The sequence below is a fragment of the Seriola aureovittata genome, chromosome 9 (genome assembly GCF_021018895.1).
Source record: "Seriola aureovittata isolate HTS-2021-v1 ecotype China chromosome 9, ASM2101889v1, whole genome shotgun sequence".
Lineage (NCBI taxonomy): Eukaryota > Metazoa > Chordata > Actinopteri > Carangiformes > Carangidae > Seriola > Seriola aureovittata.
This window is the reverse complement of record NC_079372.1, coordinates 21,670,396-21,689,931: the sequence shown is the minus strand read 5'-3', so window position 1 is coordinate 21,689,931 and position 19,536 is coordinate 21,670,396. Positions and strand designations below refer to the sequence as shown.

General features: G+C 41.4%; 1 protein-coding gene across 4 annotated transcripts in view; it reads right to left on the bottom strand.

Annotated features, from left to right (window-relative positions):
• atp2b3b (ATPase plasma membrane Ca2+ transporting 3b) overlaps positions 1–19,536 on the bottom strand; it is a 41,601-nt gene that overhangs the window by 11,795 nt on the left and 10,270 nt on the right. For all 4 annotated transcript variants that reach the window (XM_056384507.1, XM_056384505.1, XM_056384503.1 and 1 more), the window contains exons 3-22: positions 19,215–19,412; positions 17,045–17,302; positions 15,629–15,754; positions 14,318–14,443; positions 12,117–12,158; positions 11,774–11,938; positions 11,367–11,438; positions 11,113–11,255; positions 10,033–10,165; positions 8,673–8,782; positions 8,384–8,518; positions 7,557–7,663; positions 7,354–7,429; positions 5,789–5,947; positions 5,463–5,642; positions 4,589–4,676; positions 4,357–4,463; positions 3,847–4,038; positions 1,768–1,981; positions 1,242–1,453 (exon numbers count right to left, since the gene is read on the bottom strand). In XM_056384507.1, the coding sequence (XP_056240482.1) occupies positions 1,242–1,453; positions 1,768–1,981; positions 3,847–4,038; positions 4,357–4,463; positions 4,589–4,676; positions 5,463–5,642; positions 5,789–5,947; positions 7,354–7,429; positions 7,557–7,663; positions 8,384–8,518; positions 8,673–8,782; positions 10,033–10,165; positions 11,113–11,255; positions 11,367–11,438; positions 11,774–11,938; positions 12,117–12,158; positions 14,318–14,443; positions 15,629–15,754; positions 17,045–17,302; positions 19,215–19,412 (2,843 nt within the window). The remainder of the gene's footprint in view (positions 1–1,241; positions 1,454–1,767; positions 1,982–3,846; positions 4,039–4,356; positions 4,464–4,588; positions 4,677–5,462; positions 5,643–5,788; positions 5,948–7,353; positions 7,430–7,556; positions 7,664–8,383; positions 8,519–8,672; positions 8,783–10,032; positions 10,166–11,112; positions 11,256–11,366; positions 11,439–11,773; positions 11,939–12,116; positions 12,159–14,317; positions 14,444–15,628; positions 15,755–17,044; positions 17,303–19,214; positions 19,413–19,536) is intronic.

Sequence of the window (19,536 nt, the reverse complement as noted above, 5' to 3'; positions counted from 1 at the left end):
TGGGAACACATGGCCTCAGCCCATGCTTATGTCACTGTGTAAAACACACATTAAGAAGTAGTCTGTATTAGTGATGGTTCCAACATAACGAAGCCAGCCTTGTACTTTACTTCCATTCTGCATCTTTAAACGTATAACACCATGTAGCTGCTGCCTCACAGGAGATGCTTTTAAAAATCAACACGATCATTTACACCAGGAGGAAACTTTATCAGAGTGACACTATCTTCATCATCAGTCAATCTCAGTGGGACGACCATACACATACACAATAACAATAACTGTCTGCAGCGAGGAGGCATCCATCTTTCTTTTTATCTCTCCCTCTCTCTCAAGCTGCCTCCAGTGTTTAGCTCTCTCTCATCTCTTCTTTTCCAAACTCCCCTGAACCATTTCTTTATCTCTCTCACTGCCGTCTCCCTCCAGCTCTGTTTCTTCTCTTGTTCTTCCCCAGAGTGCCACCAAGCATTGAAGAGCTTTGGAAAATACCCTTCTTCTTCCCTCTCCATGTCTCACGCTGTCATTGTTTGCTTGTCTGTGTTTTTGTTTACTCACAGAACAAACAGCCCTGCCGTGGTTGGTGAAGTTTGGACTTGTATCACCGGGTAGAATCAGGTTACACATTGAAAGGCAATGTGACAATTAGGCATCCAGTAGATGGCTAAGGCACACTGTAAAACATAACCTCATTGTCCTTGATTGATTCCAGTGAGGGAACTGTGCTATCTGTCATCCTTGGTGACTGTAATGCTCTTCTATCTGGTCTAATCAAAAATGTTATAAATCAACTACAGCTGATTCAGAGAGCAGACGAAAGTGTTGAAATCTTTAAACGTAAACTCAAAATGTACCTCTTCAGCCTGGCTTTTAATTGAGTATTTCCACTAGTAAATTTCATCTCTTATTTTATCATTGATTATATGAATGTTTTTTGTTTGTTTGTTATGTTATTATAGCTTTTAAAATCTACTTTATTGCATCTCATTGTTAGCTCTTATTTTTTATCAGTCTGTGAAGCACTTTGAACTGCACTAACCTGTATGAAAAGTGATATACAAATAAAGTTTGATTCTCTCTCTCTCCTTCTTCACATTTCCTGTCTGTATCTCTACCATCACTATAGAAAAGTGGCAAATGCCAAAATCAAATCTAAGAAAAGGAAAACACCAACTTCTCAAAATGTTCCATACCTGACAGGAGAGAAAACCATTAAATGTCGTTAAAGGATTTATCAACCTCACCTGCACAGCAAACGTCCCCAGAACGATGGAACAGAAGATGGGGTTGGAGAATATGCCGTCAAAGACGTTCCTCTCTCCGTGGATCTTGCGGGCGTTGATCTCGTTGAACAGCTGCATGAGTACGAAGGTGTTGAAGATGATGGTGTAGTGCTCAGAGGGGGGGGAGTGGAGCGGAGCGTTGCGGCCACTGTCGATGTTAAACATGCGCTCGCCTGGAGGGTAAAGACAGGAGGCGAGAGATGTGTTCATTAGGAAGTGTGTTTGATCTGCTGCAGGACAAATAAACTTCAACACTGCAGCAGCCAAGGTTGTGTGTGTCTTCACCAATGCACCATGTTTTCTTTTCTTGTTTTTTAGTTAAAAACAGGCTGAAAATAAAACCTGAACATAATGCCACAATAAATCTATTTCACTAGTAGATGAAATTGCTTTGCATAGTTGTCTCTGTATGTGTGTGTGTGTGTGTGTGTGTGTGTGTGTGTGTGTGTGTGTGTGTGTGTGTGTGTGTGTGTGTGTGTGCGCGCACCAATGAACAGCAGGGTGAAGATGATGACCAGCTGGTACACTCCATGGCCCAGGATGTTCTTCATCATGGTCAGTGAGATGAGCGGGTTGTTCCGGCCGTAGGGTTTCCGTAGCAACAGGGCCTCGGTGGGGGGTTCGGTGGCCAGGGCCAGAGAAGCGAACGTGTCCATGATCAGATTCACCCACAGCATCTGCACCGCCTTCAGAGGAGAGTCCTGCAGGGAGATTTGCAGCCAGAGGCCTGTGTCACGAACCGTGTTCACATGAATCTGACCTCCCTGACCCCGGCACTGGTGATGTGAAAAGGCTGCATCCCTCCAACTCTGATTAACATTTAAAGCTTTTTTTGTGTCCAAATGAATAATTAGCGTCTGTTCATTTATCAGTCAGGTTATATAATCAACAGAACATAAGTTCATTTAATTAGTTTCTTTCTGTTCCACAAGGTCATGATCTGTTAAAAGGGATCAGGTCTGTTGTGGTGATGAACTGTGTGTGTTTCTTTCTCTTGCTCTTTTTCTGCAGATTATCTGCTCAGTTAGTGACACTGAAAACAAGTGTCAAGCAGCAGAAGTGGGATAAAATGCTTTGCAGTTAATAACAGTGTTTAAAAGTTAGCTGTGTGTATGTGTGGTTGTGTGTGTGTGTGTGGTACAGGTATTACGTTGTTGTGGGGACCTAAAGCTGCACAGTCACATTACGGGGACTTGTATTCCTAATGGGGACACAAAGCAAGTCCCCTTAATGTAAATCATTAAACTGTAAGGTGAAGAAGGTAAGGTTAGGTTTAGGTTAGGGTTATGGTTATGGTTAGGCAAGTATTAGTTATGTTTAAGGTTTGCTGTGAGGCTGCAGGTTTTAGGTTCAGGTTTTTCTTTTTTTTTCCAACCACTAAGTGATATTGCGGAAATTCCTGGAGTCTGTTTCACTAATATTTGTGTTACTAAATACCACCTTCCTGCATCGACACTTGATCTGCTTCTTTCACATCCACTTTAAAATTTTCAGGAGCCACACAACATGTATTTTATGTGGGCTGGCGGAGATGCTAAAAGTAAATGTTATATATCAGCGATGATACTGCAGCAACCTACTTTCTATTTGCTAGAAGCCTTGTTTTATAAAGTGCAATACATTTATTTCCATTATAGTTAATCAAGGAAAGAAAAAAAGATTTAACATTTGTCACTTTAATGAAACTGTACTATTTTTGTTGTTGCTGGGACTCTGACTGTTTTTTTTCTTTAGCTGGTTGAAGAGGATTTAGTTCTTTCCGAGAGCCAGATCAGAAGCTGCTCCTTACAGCACGAGTTGCCATGGCAACAGAGTTTGGTTTAAGCTCAAGTTATCTTTGTAATCCTGAAAACAGCTTGGATTGTAACCCAAGCTATTGTATATGATACTACAACACAGCAACTGTAATAAAAATGATGATAATAATAATACTTAATACTGTTAATACTTTGATAAGTAGGGCTGCAATTAAGGATTGTTTTTCGATTAATAGATTAATTCTTGTTTACTCAGAATGTTTTGGGATGTGCCCATCACATTTCCCTGGAGATCACAGTAGCATCGTCAAGTTGCTTGTTTTGTCCAAACGTCACCTCAGGACCTAAAGATATATTACAGATATACATTTATAATGTATGTGGGTTTGATATAAATATGTCAGTTTTATGTTTTGTCACAGCTCTGGATGGGACGAGATTCTTTTAGAGCAGGAAAAATGACAGAGTTAAGGGTGAGCATCTTTCAAAACTCAAAATTTCAAAATTCAACACAAATGTACTGCAAAATATATAATTAATAATAATGCATACATATATATATATTTATATATATATATATATATATATACATTATATGCATTATAAGCAAGGTGATATCTTGCATAAGTGAATATAAATGTGTTTCCATGTGTCAGTATGGCTCTGCTTAAATTATCTTGGTGTAAAAATGCATAAAAAGCACTTGTCTTAGCAGATACAGGGTGAGTGTGTCTGTGTGTGTGTTATGTGTATGTGTGTGTAGGAATGCATGTATGTCAGCAGGCATGTTTATTAATAGATCTGTCTACCTGAGTGATGCAGGCCCCAGTGAAGGCCACTATGACAGCCACTACATTGACCGTGAGCTGGAACTGCAGGAACTTGGAAATGCTATCGTAGACATTTCGTCCCCACATCACCGCCTTGACGATGCTGCTGAAGTTGTCATCCGTCAGGATGATGTCCGACGCCTCTTTAGCCACGTCTGTCCCCGCAATACCCTGAGACAGAGATTGAGACGGAGTGAGGAGGAGACAGAGGACTCATGACATGATTCATACGAGCATTTGAGCGTCCAAATTATTTTGGAGTGATGCTGTCTTAATATCATGCCCCCAAGTGCAGGACGACAATTTTATATATATTTTTTAAAACAGTGGGATAAGAGGATCATGTTTTCAAGGTTGTGCATAAAGGAGCACTTGTTCCTCAAAATTAAGTATATAACTTCTATGTGATTACTACAACACATGAACGAGTAGCTACAGAAGGGTTTTAACACCAAATAAACATTAACGGCGAATAATATGACAGGTTACCATGGCAAAGCCGACATCAGCCTTCTTCAAAGCAGGTCCGTCATTAGTTCCATCTCCTGTTACTGCGACAACCTGCCTCTGCTCTATGACGCTGCTGTCAATGATGCCTGCGCACAAATAGGAAGGAAAAATCAGCTCTAGGTGTGTGTGAATGTGTGTGTATGTGTGTGTGTGTGTGTGTGTGTGTGTGTGTGTGTGTGTGTGTGTTAAGCTTAATAAACCTGAGACTCACCTTTAACCAGTGTGTGCTTGTCTGTTGGTGAAGATCGAGCCAATACACGAAGTTTGGGCCAGATTTTGTCGATTCGTTCCTGCTCAATCTGTCAGTCACAAGGAGAGAAAAAGGAGGAAAGAGCTTGATGATGAATAAACAACAGATTGACTATTCCCTTGTTTCACTATAGATGTCGTGTTGATCCAGAGTGTTAGGCAGATTTGGCAGCACTGTGAAACTGGCTCTTATATCAACTTGACCACACTGCACTCTCACACAATGAACATTTACACACAGCACTTAAATTTAAATTTTAATTCGCACTGCAGAACCACAGCACTAATCAGCAGCTAATCCATCCCATTAAACATTCTGCTAAATTCAAATGATACAGTTAAATGGGTGAGATGAAAGCAGAGCGCACTAACTACAGTAGATAAAACCACATGATAGTGAATGTCATATAACTCACTGTAGATCAGACGTCTGAATGTGTCTCAACAGTAGTTTACCCAAAGATGCTTCACCCCTGGAGAACTGTGGTGAAATGTTTTGGGGTTTTTTGGATAATTTATTTAATTATACTCTGAGCCTCTCTTCTGATTGGTTCACCGACCTGTTGTTACTGGAGCTCCAGAGAGAAGCCTTAGAGAGGATATGTAAAACTACACTGAGGTGGTTTAAAGTAAAATACAAAAGTGTAAAATATGGGACCTTTAACTTTAGAAATTAGAGGCCTGATCAAAGAGGTTCTGTCAGTGAGATAATCAGCTGGGCTCCTCCCACCGCAGATGTTTTGTTAACATCCATCTTCAGTTAATTTTTAATACAGTCATAGAAAACATTTTAGTAAGTTTACCCCGCACTTAACCACCTTGAGACCCCAGCTCACCTCTCCTTTCTCGTTCCTGATTCGTCGGTTGAAGTCTTTGCCCTCTATACAGATGAAATCATCCCCGGGGTGGATGATGCCGCATTTAGCAGCGATGGCCCTGGCTGTGTTGATGTTGTCACCAGTCACCATTCGAACCGTGATGCCTGCACGCTGACACTTACGGATGGCATCAGGCACCTTAGGGAAACAAGGAAATAAATTCAAAATGTAGTCTCAGTTAGTCTTTAAAATACAGATTAAAATCACAAATTATGGACCACACACACTCATAATACCAGCTGAAGCTACAACTAAAGACACAAACACACTCCGCAGTGCCTTACCTCAGGCCGTACAGGGTCCTCTATCCCAACCACAGTGATGCAGGTCAACTCTGTCACTATCTCTGCCTCGTTTTCCCAGTCTGGCTCCTGATTAGACGGCAGGTCACGATATGCAATGCAAATGGTCCTCAAGCCTTCACATGCCATTGGCTCAATCACCTATTAATCAATAATTGTTACAGCTCTGGTCAGAAAACAGCAACACAAAATTTCACCAATTTTACCATGGTACCACAGAATGCTTAACTCACTGTACAAATGTTATTTACAACATCTGATGCAGACACTGGATTAAACTGCCTGCATACAGTTTGGAGTTCATGTCTTTTGAGTACCTTTGTGGGAATACTCTGTGACACAGCTGTGGGGAAAAGACCCCCGGCCGACCGTAGACAGCAGAGGGAAGACAATGTGATGTAAAGAGGAGGAGACATAAAGCTGCCACGATGCAAACCGAGCAACTGAGCTGGAATAAAGTTGTGTGAGGAGGAGGGTTATTTTTCTCACGGCACAATCTGCGTTCATCATGAGCCAGATTTAGGTCACTCAGCCTGTCAGTCAGCGAAACAATGCTCGTTCAGCCTGCACAGGCTCATCTACTGTATGTGGAACGGATACATGTGTTGTGCTGCTAAATATTTTAGTTACAACTACATTCATCTAGTGAAGCAGTTTTATGTATGACAGTTTTGGAATATAAACTGGATGCCTCAGTTTTTGCTCACATTCTGTTCAGTAAAGCTGATGGTGTTTAGTGTGATGCAGCTGTGGTTGCTTATCTATGATGAGTGAAAGATATTTTGTGAATGTTGTGGTGATCATGACAGTTTCAGGATGTAATATCTTCATTTACACGCCAGTGTTTTCAAATGATCTGAAAGCTTTTCAAAGTCTATCTTGTATTAGTTTTTGAGGTACACAATGGCTTCTGTCAGATATGATTGTAATCATCAGTGCAAAAGTCTCAATGAACAATTATTTCATGAGACATGAGGCACAAACTGTGGCACCTGTACCCAGATAAAAAAACACAAAGTAAAAAGCAACACACAGACTGAACCAAATTAGATCATCTGAAATTCTGCAGCCATTACAACAATGCTATCAAAATTACATTTTTAAAGAGATTATTTGATATTTTGTGAAATACATTTTAATCTCTTTCTTGCCAAGCGTTTAATGAGAAGACTGATACCACTCTCATATCTGTGCGCTAAATAGTGTATTCAGCTGGAGCCAATGGCAGGTTAGCTTAGTTTAGCTCAAAGGCATGACCCAGTGGGAAACAGCTAGCCTGGCTATTTGTAAGTTTTTCTTGCCAGGAGCGGGTGGTGGTGATTGCCGCTTGACAAGAGCTTCATCCACGGTTGTCTTTATAATACAAGATGTCATAATATGCCCTCTGAGCAACGCTACGTCTTCAGGAAAGATTGAACGCTACAGTGAGTCGCTAAGGGAAAGTGTTGAGATGGGCTGATACAGGCTAGGGCTAACTAGTTAGCATGAATGAATTTTAGAATAACATACTATTCTGCACATGGGAGGTTTAAATGATCAAGTCTCACCTGTTTGACCATCTCATCTCTGTCACGTGGTCGGAAAGTGCGCGCCTCTCCATTGGCATCCTGGATGTAGGAACACCTGGAGAGAGGTAACGGACAGAAAATAGTGACACACAAAGAAAAAAAAGTTTGCCCCTATTTATTCACGTGATCATCAGATCCACTTATTCCTCTCTCCACCTCCCTCATCTTCCCCCGTCACTCACTTCTTTAGCATAATCTCAGAAGCTCCTTTGCTGTAGAGGCGGAAGGAACCGTCAGGCAGCTTGATCACAGTACTCATGGATTTACGCACTGAGTTGAACGTATACACCTGAGAGTGAGAGAGAGAGAGAGAGAGAGAGAGAGAGAGAGTAAAACTAGAGGCAGACAGACACACCTCTGACCACACACACAATTCTGTGTGTTGGATGTTGTAACTGAGAGTTTACACCTGTATCAGTGTAATAAACACACACTCCGCAATCAGCTACACCTTTATTATTTGAAAGTGGTTGCAGCTTCTGTCCAACAAAGTCAGGTATGAATAAGTGATGATTTGTGTCTCAGTGAGTTGAGGCCTGTTTTTAAGAACATAGAGCCCATTCTTAGACAAGCAGATAACAACTACAACAGATGCTTGTTAATTTCCTTATATTCCTTATATTGGCTACTGTGCACTTAGTACTTTCTTTTTCAACAACTTTTCTAGAACCTCTATTCTGATCTACTTCAGGGAACCGCGAGCATGCCAAGCTATCGTGTGAGCGTTAAACTGTGACATCTGATGCCTGTACAGTAAAGCATACTGACACAATATGTAGAGTTTTGACAACAACAATTCTACTAAAACCTTTTGTTTACATGGAGTCCTGACGTCAAGGCAGAGAATCCAACATAGTGCGAAGGGGTTAATTGTTCCACACGCACATATGTAGATGTATTTAAATAAAGAGTCATATATAAGGATAAAGTCAGGCTGCCATTAAGGCTGCAGTAGGTAACTATAAATACATGATAATTGTGAAGGTGGATGTGGTGCATGTTCTCTTACCTTGTACAGTCTCTCCTCAGGGATCTGCTCTCTGACAGGGGTGTAGTCCTGCTGTAGGTCTAATACAAATCCCAGCAGGCCACACTCCGTCTTGTTGCCCACCTGCTTGGCCAGACCCCCCTCCACATCAGGTGGCTGATGGAGAGTTCGATTGCAGCGAGTTGGAGTAGTACATTTAAGGGAGGAAAACAGAATAGGACATAGGAGATGGATGAAGAAAACATAAGCAGATAAAGGCAGAGAAGGACTTTCTGCAAAACAACTCCATCTCTGTCGGTGCATGACTCACTAAGATCTTGGAGGTGTAGGCGCTGTTGATAGCGATAGCATTGACTAACAGTTCCAGTGTCCGGGGGTTGATCTGTCCAGGGTCCGGGATCACTCGGTGGTGCACGTCACCTGGGCAACAACAATCTAACTTTAATATATGAATAATAATATCTGTACTTTCAACCTACATGCCATCTACACCTGCTGCTGTTTCCTCCATGGTACATCTGATAATATGAACAGGGCACGACACCGAGGCGATCAGTACATCCGGACACATTTTATCTTATTTATTCTCCCATCTGTAGACCTGACGATGAAAATAGTTAGCAATAAATAAAAGACTTCTCTGCTATTAAACTAGTATTGGTGAGTTTTAGTGATACACTGTTCTTTAACCCAGCCAGAGGTTTTGTGGATACATGTAGTACAGAGTCAGGTAGTATATTATTGGCACAATTCAAAGGGGCATTCCACCAATTTTACACATGACGTTCAGTGTGTTCATCATGCAGAGTACGACTGAACTTCTGAAAACAGTTGTATAACGTTGGAGCTTTGGAGTGACTAAATTATCACTTGGTTTTAACATAACGCTTTATTTAAACTAACTCATCGTAAGCTACATAAATGTGTGACTTGCATGCGCTGCAGTAAGTGGGGACTAGAGGTTTCTCTATGTGCTGCCACCTACCAATAGCCTGCGTGTAAGGCATTTAGGGAACATTGGTAAATCATAGCATCTACTGATAACCTGCGTGTGAGGCGTTTAGGAGAGAGTCTCTGCATGCACATCGGTCACACCAAATCTCCCAACTATGTGAAAGTGAAAACTTCTTAGGTACCGCTATAAATGTTGATGGAGGGGGAGTTCCTACAATCAATAAACATTGCCCTAACTAATAACAGCAGCAACACTGATGCTACTTATTAGTATAAAACACAAATATAGAATTGTGCATCATCTGCAAAACAATGATAATTAGTTGGGGGCTTGTATAAAAAAGTAAAACCAGGCCAAGGATGTTTCCTTTTGTCTGAGATAATTAAGGTAATTATCCAGGCTGACAAATAACTGTTTTCCAGTCAAGTACGAACAAAACCAACACATGACAAGAGACCCACCGACTACGCAAGTCTGTTAGTTAATCCATTCCAGTGGTTTACAAACTTCTCTAAAGCACAGCACCCACTCATGCAACCATTTTTTGTTTAAGCCTGTTATATACAGTTAGATAGAGTTTACTTGAAGATGAAACATTTCCAGTCTCAATAGCCACATGAGTTCTGATTCACCTTATGACTCTTGAAGATGATCAACAAAGAAGGGCTTCATGGATTTTATTTTATTCTAATTTCTGAGTTCTTGGCTTACTTACCTACGTAGGTCTGCACAACAGTCATGCGGTTGGTGGTGAGGGTGCCGGTCTTGTCGGAGCAGATGGCCGTGGCGTTGCCCATGGTCTCGCACGCATCCAGGTGGCGTACAAGGTTGTTGTCCTTCATCATTTTCTACATATGACATAGTGATGGAGAGCAGAGGAATGTGCGAGGGGTGGAGAAAAGGGTGGGGCAAGAGTGAATGACGATCGATAGAAGTGCGGTATAAGGACAGAGGCAGAGAGAGATGGATTGATGGAAGGAAGGAGAGAGGGAGGCAGGAAAAATTTCAGTGCCTGTTCACTTAAATGAAAATTCAGGGACAGATATGAAAAGATATAAAGTATTTTTTAAGGAAAAATGCTTGTGCAAAGACTGATATTGACCTGGTGTGGGTAAAGAATGGTAATTAATGTAGGCTAACATGGTGTAGGCCTATTACATACAGTACATATATGAAGAAAAGTCTTCAGTGGTTAATCAACGTCATTAATTATTCACTGTTTTCATTGACGACTTGTGTACAGCACAGCAAGGTGTCTTATACAGCACCTTTGTTGAAAATAGTCTAATTAAGAATCTGAATGAAAGTCATTAAGTTAGACCACAACATCCTGGTTCTTTTTATCCTAAGTTCTGTTTCTATCATGTATTTTATTTTCTATACCTATATCTATTTTGTTCTTATTTGCTTTTGTATATACTGTATTTACCTTTGGACAGAGCGAGGCTAGCTGTTTCCTCGTTTTTATTTTCTATGCTAAGCTAAGTTAGCAAGAGATATTAGACCGATGTCAATCTTCTTATCTAACTCTTGGTAAGAACACTAATAAACGTTTCCAAAAACGTCAAACTATCCCCTCGGCTTTCCTGAAAAAAATTAAAAAGAGTGGAAGAAGGAGGCCTTTACATGCGGGACATGCTCCGCCCCCCTCAACTGAAATATACTGTACTTTCAACAGAACCATGTCTGAATGCCGTCCTCACATATCCTTAGTCACAGTGTTAAACAGGTTAAAGAACCAGTAACTCCTATATTTCCATTAGATTTGAAGCACTCATTACACTGGAGGGTCTACCTTGACAGAGTAAGCCAGAGAGATGGTGACAGCGAGAGGTAAGCCTTCTGGGACAGCCACCACCAGCACAGTGACTCCAATGATAAAGAACTTGACAAAGTACTGGATGTAGACCGGAGTACACTCTGTCATCCAAGTGCGACCTGCAACACACACCACACTACGTATTAAGGCCAAACAACTTTAAAGGATGAGTCACACTCAGCAGAAATGAGAATTGTGTGTGTTTGTTGGGAAGTTGTATACACACGCACCTTCGACGACAAACGTGTTGATGACAAAGTACAGCACCAGAATGATGACAGTGATGGCTGACATCACCAAACCTGTGGGGAGATTCAAAGACGGGATGATTTATCAGAGTGTCACTCCATCCACCTGCTCTGATTTTAATGAATATGTGTTTTTATATTAGGTCTGAAGTAATGTAAGCTCACTGAATGAAGAATAGCACAGTGCGTATTTCACCTTCTCAATGTCTAAATGATAAAACGCAATCCTGCGTGTGAGTTGTTGCACCTTATGATAATTTTCTTGCATTCAGAAATAACTTTGCTGCACGTCATTGCCACATAAGCTCTGAGGGACTGACGGCTACAGAATCTGCTCCGTGTAGAGAGAGTGTGAAACTTGCTCGGTTCAGGTGTGACAATCTATTTACCTGCTTTGCCGATTTGAACAGCCAGTTTGGTGAGCTTGCCCTGCAACACACTCTTCTCTTTCTTTGGGACGTTGGTCTTCTTCTTCTCCCTGTCCTCTACCTCCCCTCCCTCGGCACTCTTCAGGGGCTGCATCTCCATGGCAACACCCCCATCCTTCTTCTTGGCTGAAACACACACAGAAAACATATACATTTTCTTCAGCACTGCACCTCAAAATGAAGACAGCTTATCTCACTTTATACACACACACACACACACACACACACACACACACACACACACACACACACACACACACACACACACACACACACACACACACACACACACACAAGCTCTTACCTTTGTTCTGATTGTTCTCCACAGCTCCATCGGGTTGTTTTCCTGAGAGAAATGGAGGGCGAGTTAGACAGAGGCAGATATGGAGATAAGGGACAGAAAAATAAGTGTTCACGTGTCCATCAACAGTTCATATTTCTGATCTGGGGACAGCCAAAGACACACTTCCAGAAACAGAAAGAAACACAGAGAAACAATACTAAAGGGAAGAGTAATAAAGGTACACACATCTTCATACACTGGGTCAAGAGACTGAGAGACCGTCATAGGTCACTGTCACTTTACTGCACTGTGTACTGGGGTCCATTCACTGGCTGAGGAAAGGAGCAGGGCAGACAACTTTATGCTCACATACCATTGGTGACTGTGCTGTAACTGGCATCTGTAGAGATGAGCAACTGAGTACTGTCCTCTGTTTGGGGAGTGTGTGAGGAAGGAAGGTTTTGGGGGCACATGAGAGGATTTGGCAAAAAGGGGAAAACAAAAGAGAGCAAAAAGGGAAGAATAAAAAACTCAAGTAGTGAATGTGTTTGTATGTATGACTTTACTACTTTGCAGATGATTATATAGACTGAAAAAAATGAATATAACTTCAATTTGAAAATGAGAGACAGATAAAAAAGAAAAGTAAACAGCCCTATAGCGAACCCACATTGCATGAGGAAAAACTAACAAGTTATGGCATTTGTGGAAGACTTATGAATAATGTATTAACTCCAGTAAATGACTGTTTGAATGATCCAGCCTGCAGAGGCTGCAATGAGTGCAATACATCCTGGTACGCAACTAACACTTTGGAAACAGAATGAGGACAACAAGCGGTAAAATAAGCATCATCAGTTAACTTGTTTCTGCCCGTTTCTGCATCCCGGGATACCGCAAATGTTTTCTCTTCTTTTTAATATGCCAATATCACTGCCTACATTCCCATGCAGAAGTGAGAGCTGCCATGGTAGAATCATGGATGAGTGCACTGGTAATGATATTAACCTTAAGTGCTTCTGAAAGTATGTGTAGTCTCTATTGTTGTCTGTAGCTCTGCTCTGACTGCAGGGCTCTTCCAAAACAAATCTGAGCATAGACTAATGCTTCATGCATTGACCAACCAACACTCTTCCCTGAACCTCCCCGGCTCCCTCGCTCTCCCCTGCTCTTTCAATAATTGATTCAATCTGCAGCCACTCTCTCTCTCTCAGATTAAGGGAGGGATGGAGAAACAGGAGGGCAGAGCAATGGCAGAGAACGGAAAGTGAAAGAGGGCCCAGGAGCGGGGTAAACAAGAGAACAAGAGAACGAGAGAGAGAGAGAGAGAGAGAGAGAGATGGAGGGGCAGTGAGAATGTGTGACAGTGAGGGGGGAGACAGGGAGAGGAGAGAGGGATGGAGAGGATGTGGGCTAAATTATCTACAAGGTTAAACTGGTGTGTTTCCTGCTGAGGCTCTTATCTGAAATCAGTTAGGAAGCCAACTAACTATACACACACACACATACACAAACTCAGTGTGTGAACATGGACAGATTGTGTGACAATGACGCCCTGGGTACAGACATGTAAAGCCCCCCACCACTGCGACATAAAAAGAAAGGAAAACAACAATTTATAGTCTTTTTGCATATCTTCGTGATTATTTTGCATCTCTTATTGGTCATTATTTCTGGTTGTTTTGCATCTCATTGTTTGTTTTGCATCTTTCAGCAGTTGCTTTGTGCATCATTTTGCATTTCTTTATAGACGTTTCATGTCTCTTTGTCGTTATTTAGCATCACTTTTTTGTCTTTTTGCATATCTGTCTTTGTAATTTAATTTACTTTCCAGAAAGAAATATGAACAGTCACTTCAAACGGAGGCCCCTGACTCCCCGAGCCCCTGGGCCTGTACCCTTTCTGTCCATCCATGTGTGTGAGTACATGTTAACTGACTCGAGAGCAGTTTGAAGTATTCATCCATGGAGATGTAGAGAAAGAGATTGTCTTCTTTCCTGGGTTTGTTAGCATTTGTTTACTTCTACTGGTTTCCACGTTTCAAGAACAAAACCATTTGTGCCTCTCATGTATCACTCAATATTAAATCTGTTCATCTTGAACTACTAAAACTACTAAAAAGCTGCCGTGCATCTTCAACAAAAATATTCCTATCTTTCACTCATTATGGTCCATTTTACGTAAATTTAGTGTCTCTCCACTGGTTCCACTCTTTTACTTACCTTTCTTCTCCTTCCCATCTTCCTCCATCTCTCCAGCACCCAGAAGGGTGAAGATGATGCCTGTCTGTGAGTTCACACCTACAGCTGTCACCAGCATCCTGCCCGAGCCCTCCATCACGTGGGTACCTTAACGTCCAAACAGATTACTGTTTTAGATTCGATTCAGAAACCAGTGGTGGGTGCAAAGCTGCACCCCCAAGTGGTCACAGATATGAAACAACAACCTGTGATCTTGCAAATTTTTGTAAAGTTCTTGAAAAGGTTCTTTCTCAATGTTTTTCTTAGTGAACAACGTACAATAGATGCTCCCGTCACTTGGCTGGGAAGACGCCAGCTCAGCTCAACAAAATACATCATCACCCAGGCAGAGGAGAAATCAAACTTTAAACAAAAATCAATAGACCATGACCCTGCCTTTGGAGTGAACATGAAGCAGGTCAGACAAAAGGTCTTTAGGTCAAAGAGTCTTGTAGAAGACTAATGTTTTGTCTGAACTCATAGTGAGTCTTTAAATTCATGTAATAGGAAACTCAGAGGTGCTTTTAAACGTTTATTGGACATACATTGAAAAGTCAAACCCCTGTTTTGGACCTGACCAGAAAACCTTGCTGACACATTATCGCATCATGATGTTGCTAACAGTCAACAGTTGCTTACTCACACATCCAGCAAAATTAAGTCATTTGGAGTCATAGCTCTGGCCACTTTATGAATATTCACTCTCCTTCTGTCTCTGTTTTGGTCTCCACCAGCTCATGAGAAAAATTTCCATTTTGTTCACCAGCTAGTCGCTAACTCTGTCTGCCTGCTGATTGATGCTACCCGGGTTTACGAGAGCTGTTTCACTGAAATGTGGTTGGTCTGACTGGAAATGAGGCTGATGATACCGAACCAGAACAGCACCAACACAAAACAGCAAAGTCCCAAAAATAAAGACGCTAAAAACACTGCTGAGTCAGGTGAAAAAAACTAAAACATTATGACATTAATGTCTTAAAACATTTGTCTTATATGCAAATACTTACTATAATCAGTTAGGCCAATAAAGTTATGGATTGAAATGTGAATTAGATAAATTTGTTAGCATTAGCATTAACTAAAAAAACTATATATATAACTATAAGTTGTATTTATTTAGTAGTATTATTTGTCAGGTGTTTCTGTTATTTTGTCCAGTTTAAGAAAGTTGATCCAGGATGTTATCAGATCATTTCTACAGGGGTGACCTGAGGTCTATGATGTTTCTATAGATATCCTCTGAGTAGTGCGAGCTTTGTGGTGGAGACAAAATTCAACAATGTGAAAACAAACCTGAGAGCAGCATCGGGTCCTTATCCACAGACTTGCGTACGTGGTCAGACTCTCCTGTCAGAGAGCTCTCATCTATCTTCAGATCGTTGCCTTGAACCAAGATACCATCAGCTGGCAGCAGATCCCCTGAACACACACGTGCACAGATCAGTGTTTGATTCACATTATAATTAATTTTCTTTTTGACATGTCAGTGCATGATTGGCCTAACAAGCAGATTTCAGCATGTTGTGGACATGTTAGGTGATACATACAGGTACAGCAGGAATAGTGGACATTTTGGGAAATAGGCTTATTCATGTTTACCAAGAGTTATATGAGAAGTTAAATACCACTGAAGCTTATTCTAAATATGAAGTGACATACAGCTAGGATGTTGGGGCAGTGTAGCCAGGCTAGCTATCTTCCCTGTTACTAGTCTTTATGCTAAGCTAAGCTAAGCTAAGACAATCACTTGCTGCTTTCCTGAACAGGCTTGAACATGGTATCAGTGGTAGCAACAGAGACAAGAGCCAGAAAAGACCAAACAGGAAGAAGAGTTTCCTGTTTGAAAAAGATCTGATTTTTCATTTTCGTGCAGACTTACCCCAGTTTTAATATTTTTAGTCAATACTGTAAAGAGAGTGTTTTCAAAAACATACTTCATGAAATTAGATTTACATGGAGGAGTTTCTGTAGCTGGCGTTTGTTGTACTATGTATGCACATTACTCATGATTATTGGTATTAGAAGTTAGCAGCGTCAATGATTGACATTTTTGAGATTTATACTGCTGCTCAGGAAAAAAATGTCAATACTTACGTTTTGTTTCTCGCAACTTCATGTGCATTGTTAGATATATATATATATATATATATATATATATATATATATATATTAGTAATCATTCAGTTAGAAAAAATATAAATTAATTAAGCCAGAGGTTTTCAAACTGGGAGGCGGGCCTCACCACAGGGGCTCCAAACAGTTTCAGGGGAGGCTCAGTGAATGTTATTACATTAGTCATAAAAAGGAGATCCTGTAAATTAGCCTGAATGTGTGTGATTTGGTAAAAGAGATAGTTTTGGGGAATTTTACTGTTCTTCCCACTTTCCAGAGTCAGAAACTAATAAAAGCCTCAAGGCAGACCTTTTTTATGTATTTGGTTTAGTCTCAAGTTATGTCAAACAGCAGTTTTAGGCCATCTTGGCTCATTTGTTCAGTGTCTATAGGATCAAATAACATAATCATGATCCCATAAGCATCCAGTAATTGAGCGAAACAAACCAAGCAAAATGAGGGGGCGCCTTTTTCCAAGGTTTGTCTGAAGGGAGACCCACAATCGCAGACTTTGAAAACCCCTGAATTAATTGATAGTAAAAATATTTGTAAGTTGCTCCACTTTTATATAATAAGCATTTGCACTGGTCTCCTCACCATATTTGACCTGGGCCATGTCCCCAACCACCATGTCAGCCACAGGGATCTGGATGACATTTCCTTTCCGCACGACAGTGAACTTCTGTTCCTGCTCGATCCGACTCTGTAGACCCCGGAACTGCTTTTCTTTGGACCAGTCATTGAACGCCGTCACCAGGACGACGCACACGACAGACAGCAGGATGGCCGCACCCTCTATCCAGCCCGTGTCGGCCTCGCCTTCGTCCTCTGCACCCCCTGAACCGTTCCCACATGCTGGAGAGAGCGGGACAGAGGAGATGTGTGATGAGTCAGATATTTGGTGAAACAAGGGAAACTAATAGTAATTAATCCGAAGTAGCTGATTGGTGGTTAGCTACCAAACAAACAACGTGTGATCCAAATGTAAAGTTACCCGACACTACAACTGACAGATGACAGATATCACAACATCCTGACTCTTTCTGGTGAGCCACAGTAAGACATTTAGGTTTAACCTTAAAACAAACAATGTGGCAGACTGCTGTGGCTGTTACTTACCGCTGCTGCCTTTGACTAAAGTTTGTGTGTATCCTCATCATTAACAAATTTAAAAGAAAAGGTTCATGCGTATACTTTATGCCTCACCACTCTACCTAATGACATTACTGCGAGGAGAGTTTGCGTGTGTTGCTGTTATCTAGAGTGCACTATGCGGTTTCAGACAGAGCTACAATAGTCCCATATTTCCTCTGTCTGTCCGCTGAGCCCACTTCCTCCCTATCATGATCTGTCACTGTGGTGAACAGACCCAGCAAGCTAATGGCAACAATTTAGTAATCCCTTTCATGTTTCCTCTCATCGGCTTTTGTCTGTTGAACTGGTATCCTTTTATTTTGTGCATTTTCAAACACGATAAGATCATTTCATAGCAGATCTTCAGTTAACAACAAGAAAATGGACAAGAACAATATGTCGATCAATTAACACGCTGCTTTCTAAAATGAAAATACCTTTGAATTTGTAAATCTGTGAATACACCTGAGGCAGGTACCGCAGATACATTAAGAGCAGTGTGAGTCCAGCTGCTTCACATGCTTTGGTTCGTCTCTCTCTCTCTTCTCCTGCACTGAGGTGTCTAAGGTGAGACTGCAAATGTTTTGATAAAAAAAGTCCTTCAATCTTCTCCCTGTTTTTTCTTCCCACACTCGACCTTTAAATCTTTAAAGCAACATTATGTAACTTTAAAAAAGAAAAAAAGGCAAATTCTTACAAATGAAAAGCTGAATGTATCGGCAATAAAACAATCAAGTTCATCAGTTCAATTGATTTGACTTGGTCTGGTATAAAGATGGTGGACTCTTCTTTACTATTCCTTCTCTTATGTTTTATCATTTACCATTAACCCAATGTTGCCAAACCAAAAATTTGACCAAATTATCTTTTAAAACACTTTTCCTGTGTTTTATTTGAAATGTTGATCCATAAGAAGATATATTTGTTGTTTTAAGAACCAAAAACCATCTCAGTGTAGTTTTACATCTCCTCTCTCAGACTTCTCTTTGGAGCTCTAGCAACAACAGGTCGGCGAGTGATCTGATAACAATATGGCAGATTTCAGGTAAACTCTCAGAGAAACCAAATCCTGCAAGGTTGGATGGTGGGTCCAGGTGGGGGGGGGGCTTGGGGCATTTCTGAGAGTGTCGCCTGCATTGTTGTGACATCACAAAGTTACAGAAGTCCTGACGGCTTGTTTTGAGGCTCAGTTTCTGAATACAGGCTGTGTGTATTTCTCTGTGGACTGAGGCTTTGATACTTTCACAGTATTAATATAGAACCTAGACCTGCTTTACCGAAACACTTGATCATCATGTGATTGTTGCTCATGGCCACAATGCTGAGCAAAATTTGCATAGGCTCGTTTTAATACTCTGTGTCATTGTTCTCCTTTTCTTTAGCTCTCACCTTGTTAGAGCCAAAGGTCTTTTTCAACCTCCTAAACATCTTCTTCTCTTCTCTTCCTACAACCTCAGCTTCCTCTATGACTCATTCCTGCTCTGCTCTCTAACAAGGATCCGTCTTCTTCCTCACCTCTCTCTCCTCCCTTCTTTTGCTCTCCACCTCTCATCTCCGCTGTTTTTCACATCCAGCTTCATCCCTAACACACCTTCCAAAATTATCCACCCCACCCTCTTTGCCCTGTCCTCACATTCGCTTTCCTTCCCAGGAGGCTGGTAGAAAGAGAGGCCGAGGGAGATGATGGCGGCGGCTTCCAAGATGATGAGCGTGACGTCCTGCAAGGCCTCCCACACGAGCTCCAGGAAAGTCTTGGGTTTCTTCGGGGGGATGAAGTTTTGGCCAAACGCTTGGTGCCGACGCTCCAGGTCCGCTGGGTCCCCAGTGAGACCTGAGAGATGGAGAGGGAGGTTGAGACGGCGAGAAAGTCACAGGGACAGTTGTTAGAAAATTTCTTTGTATACATCTGCACACACAGTGTCATACAATTTAGCAGTGTTTAGCAGCTAGACACA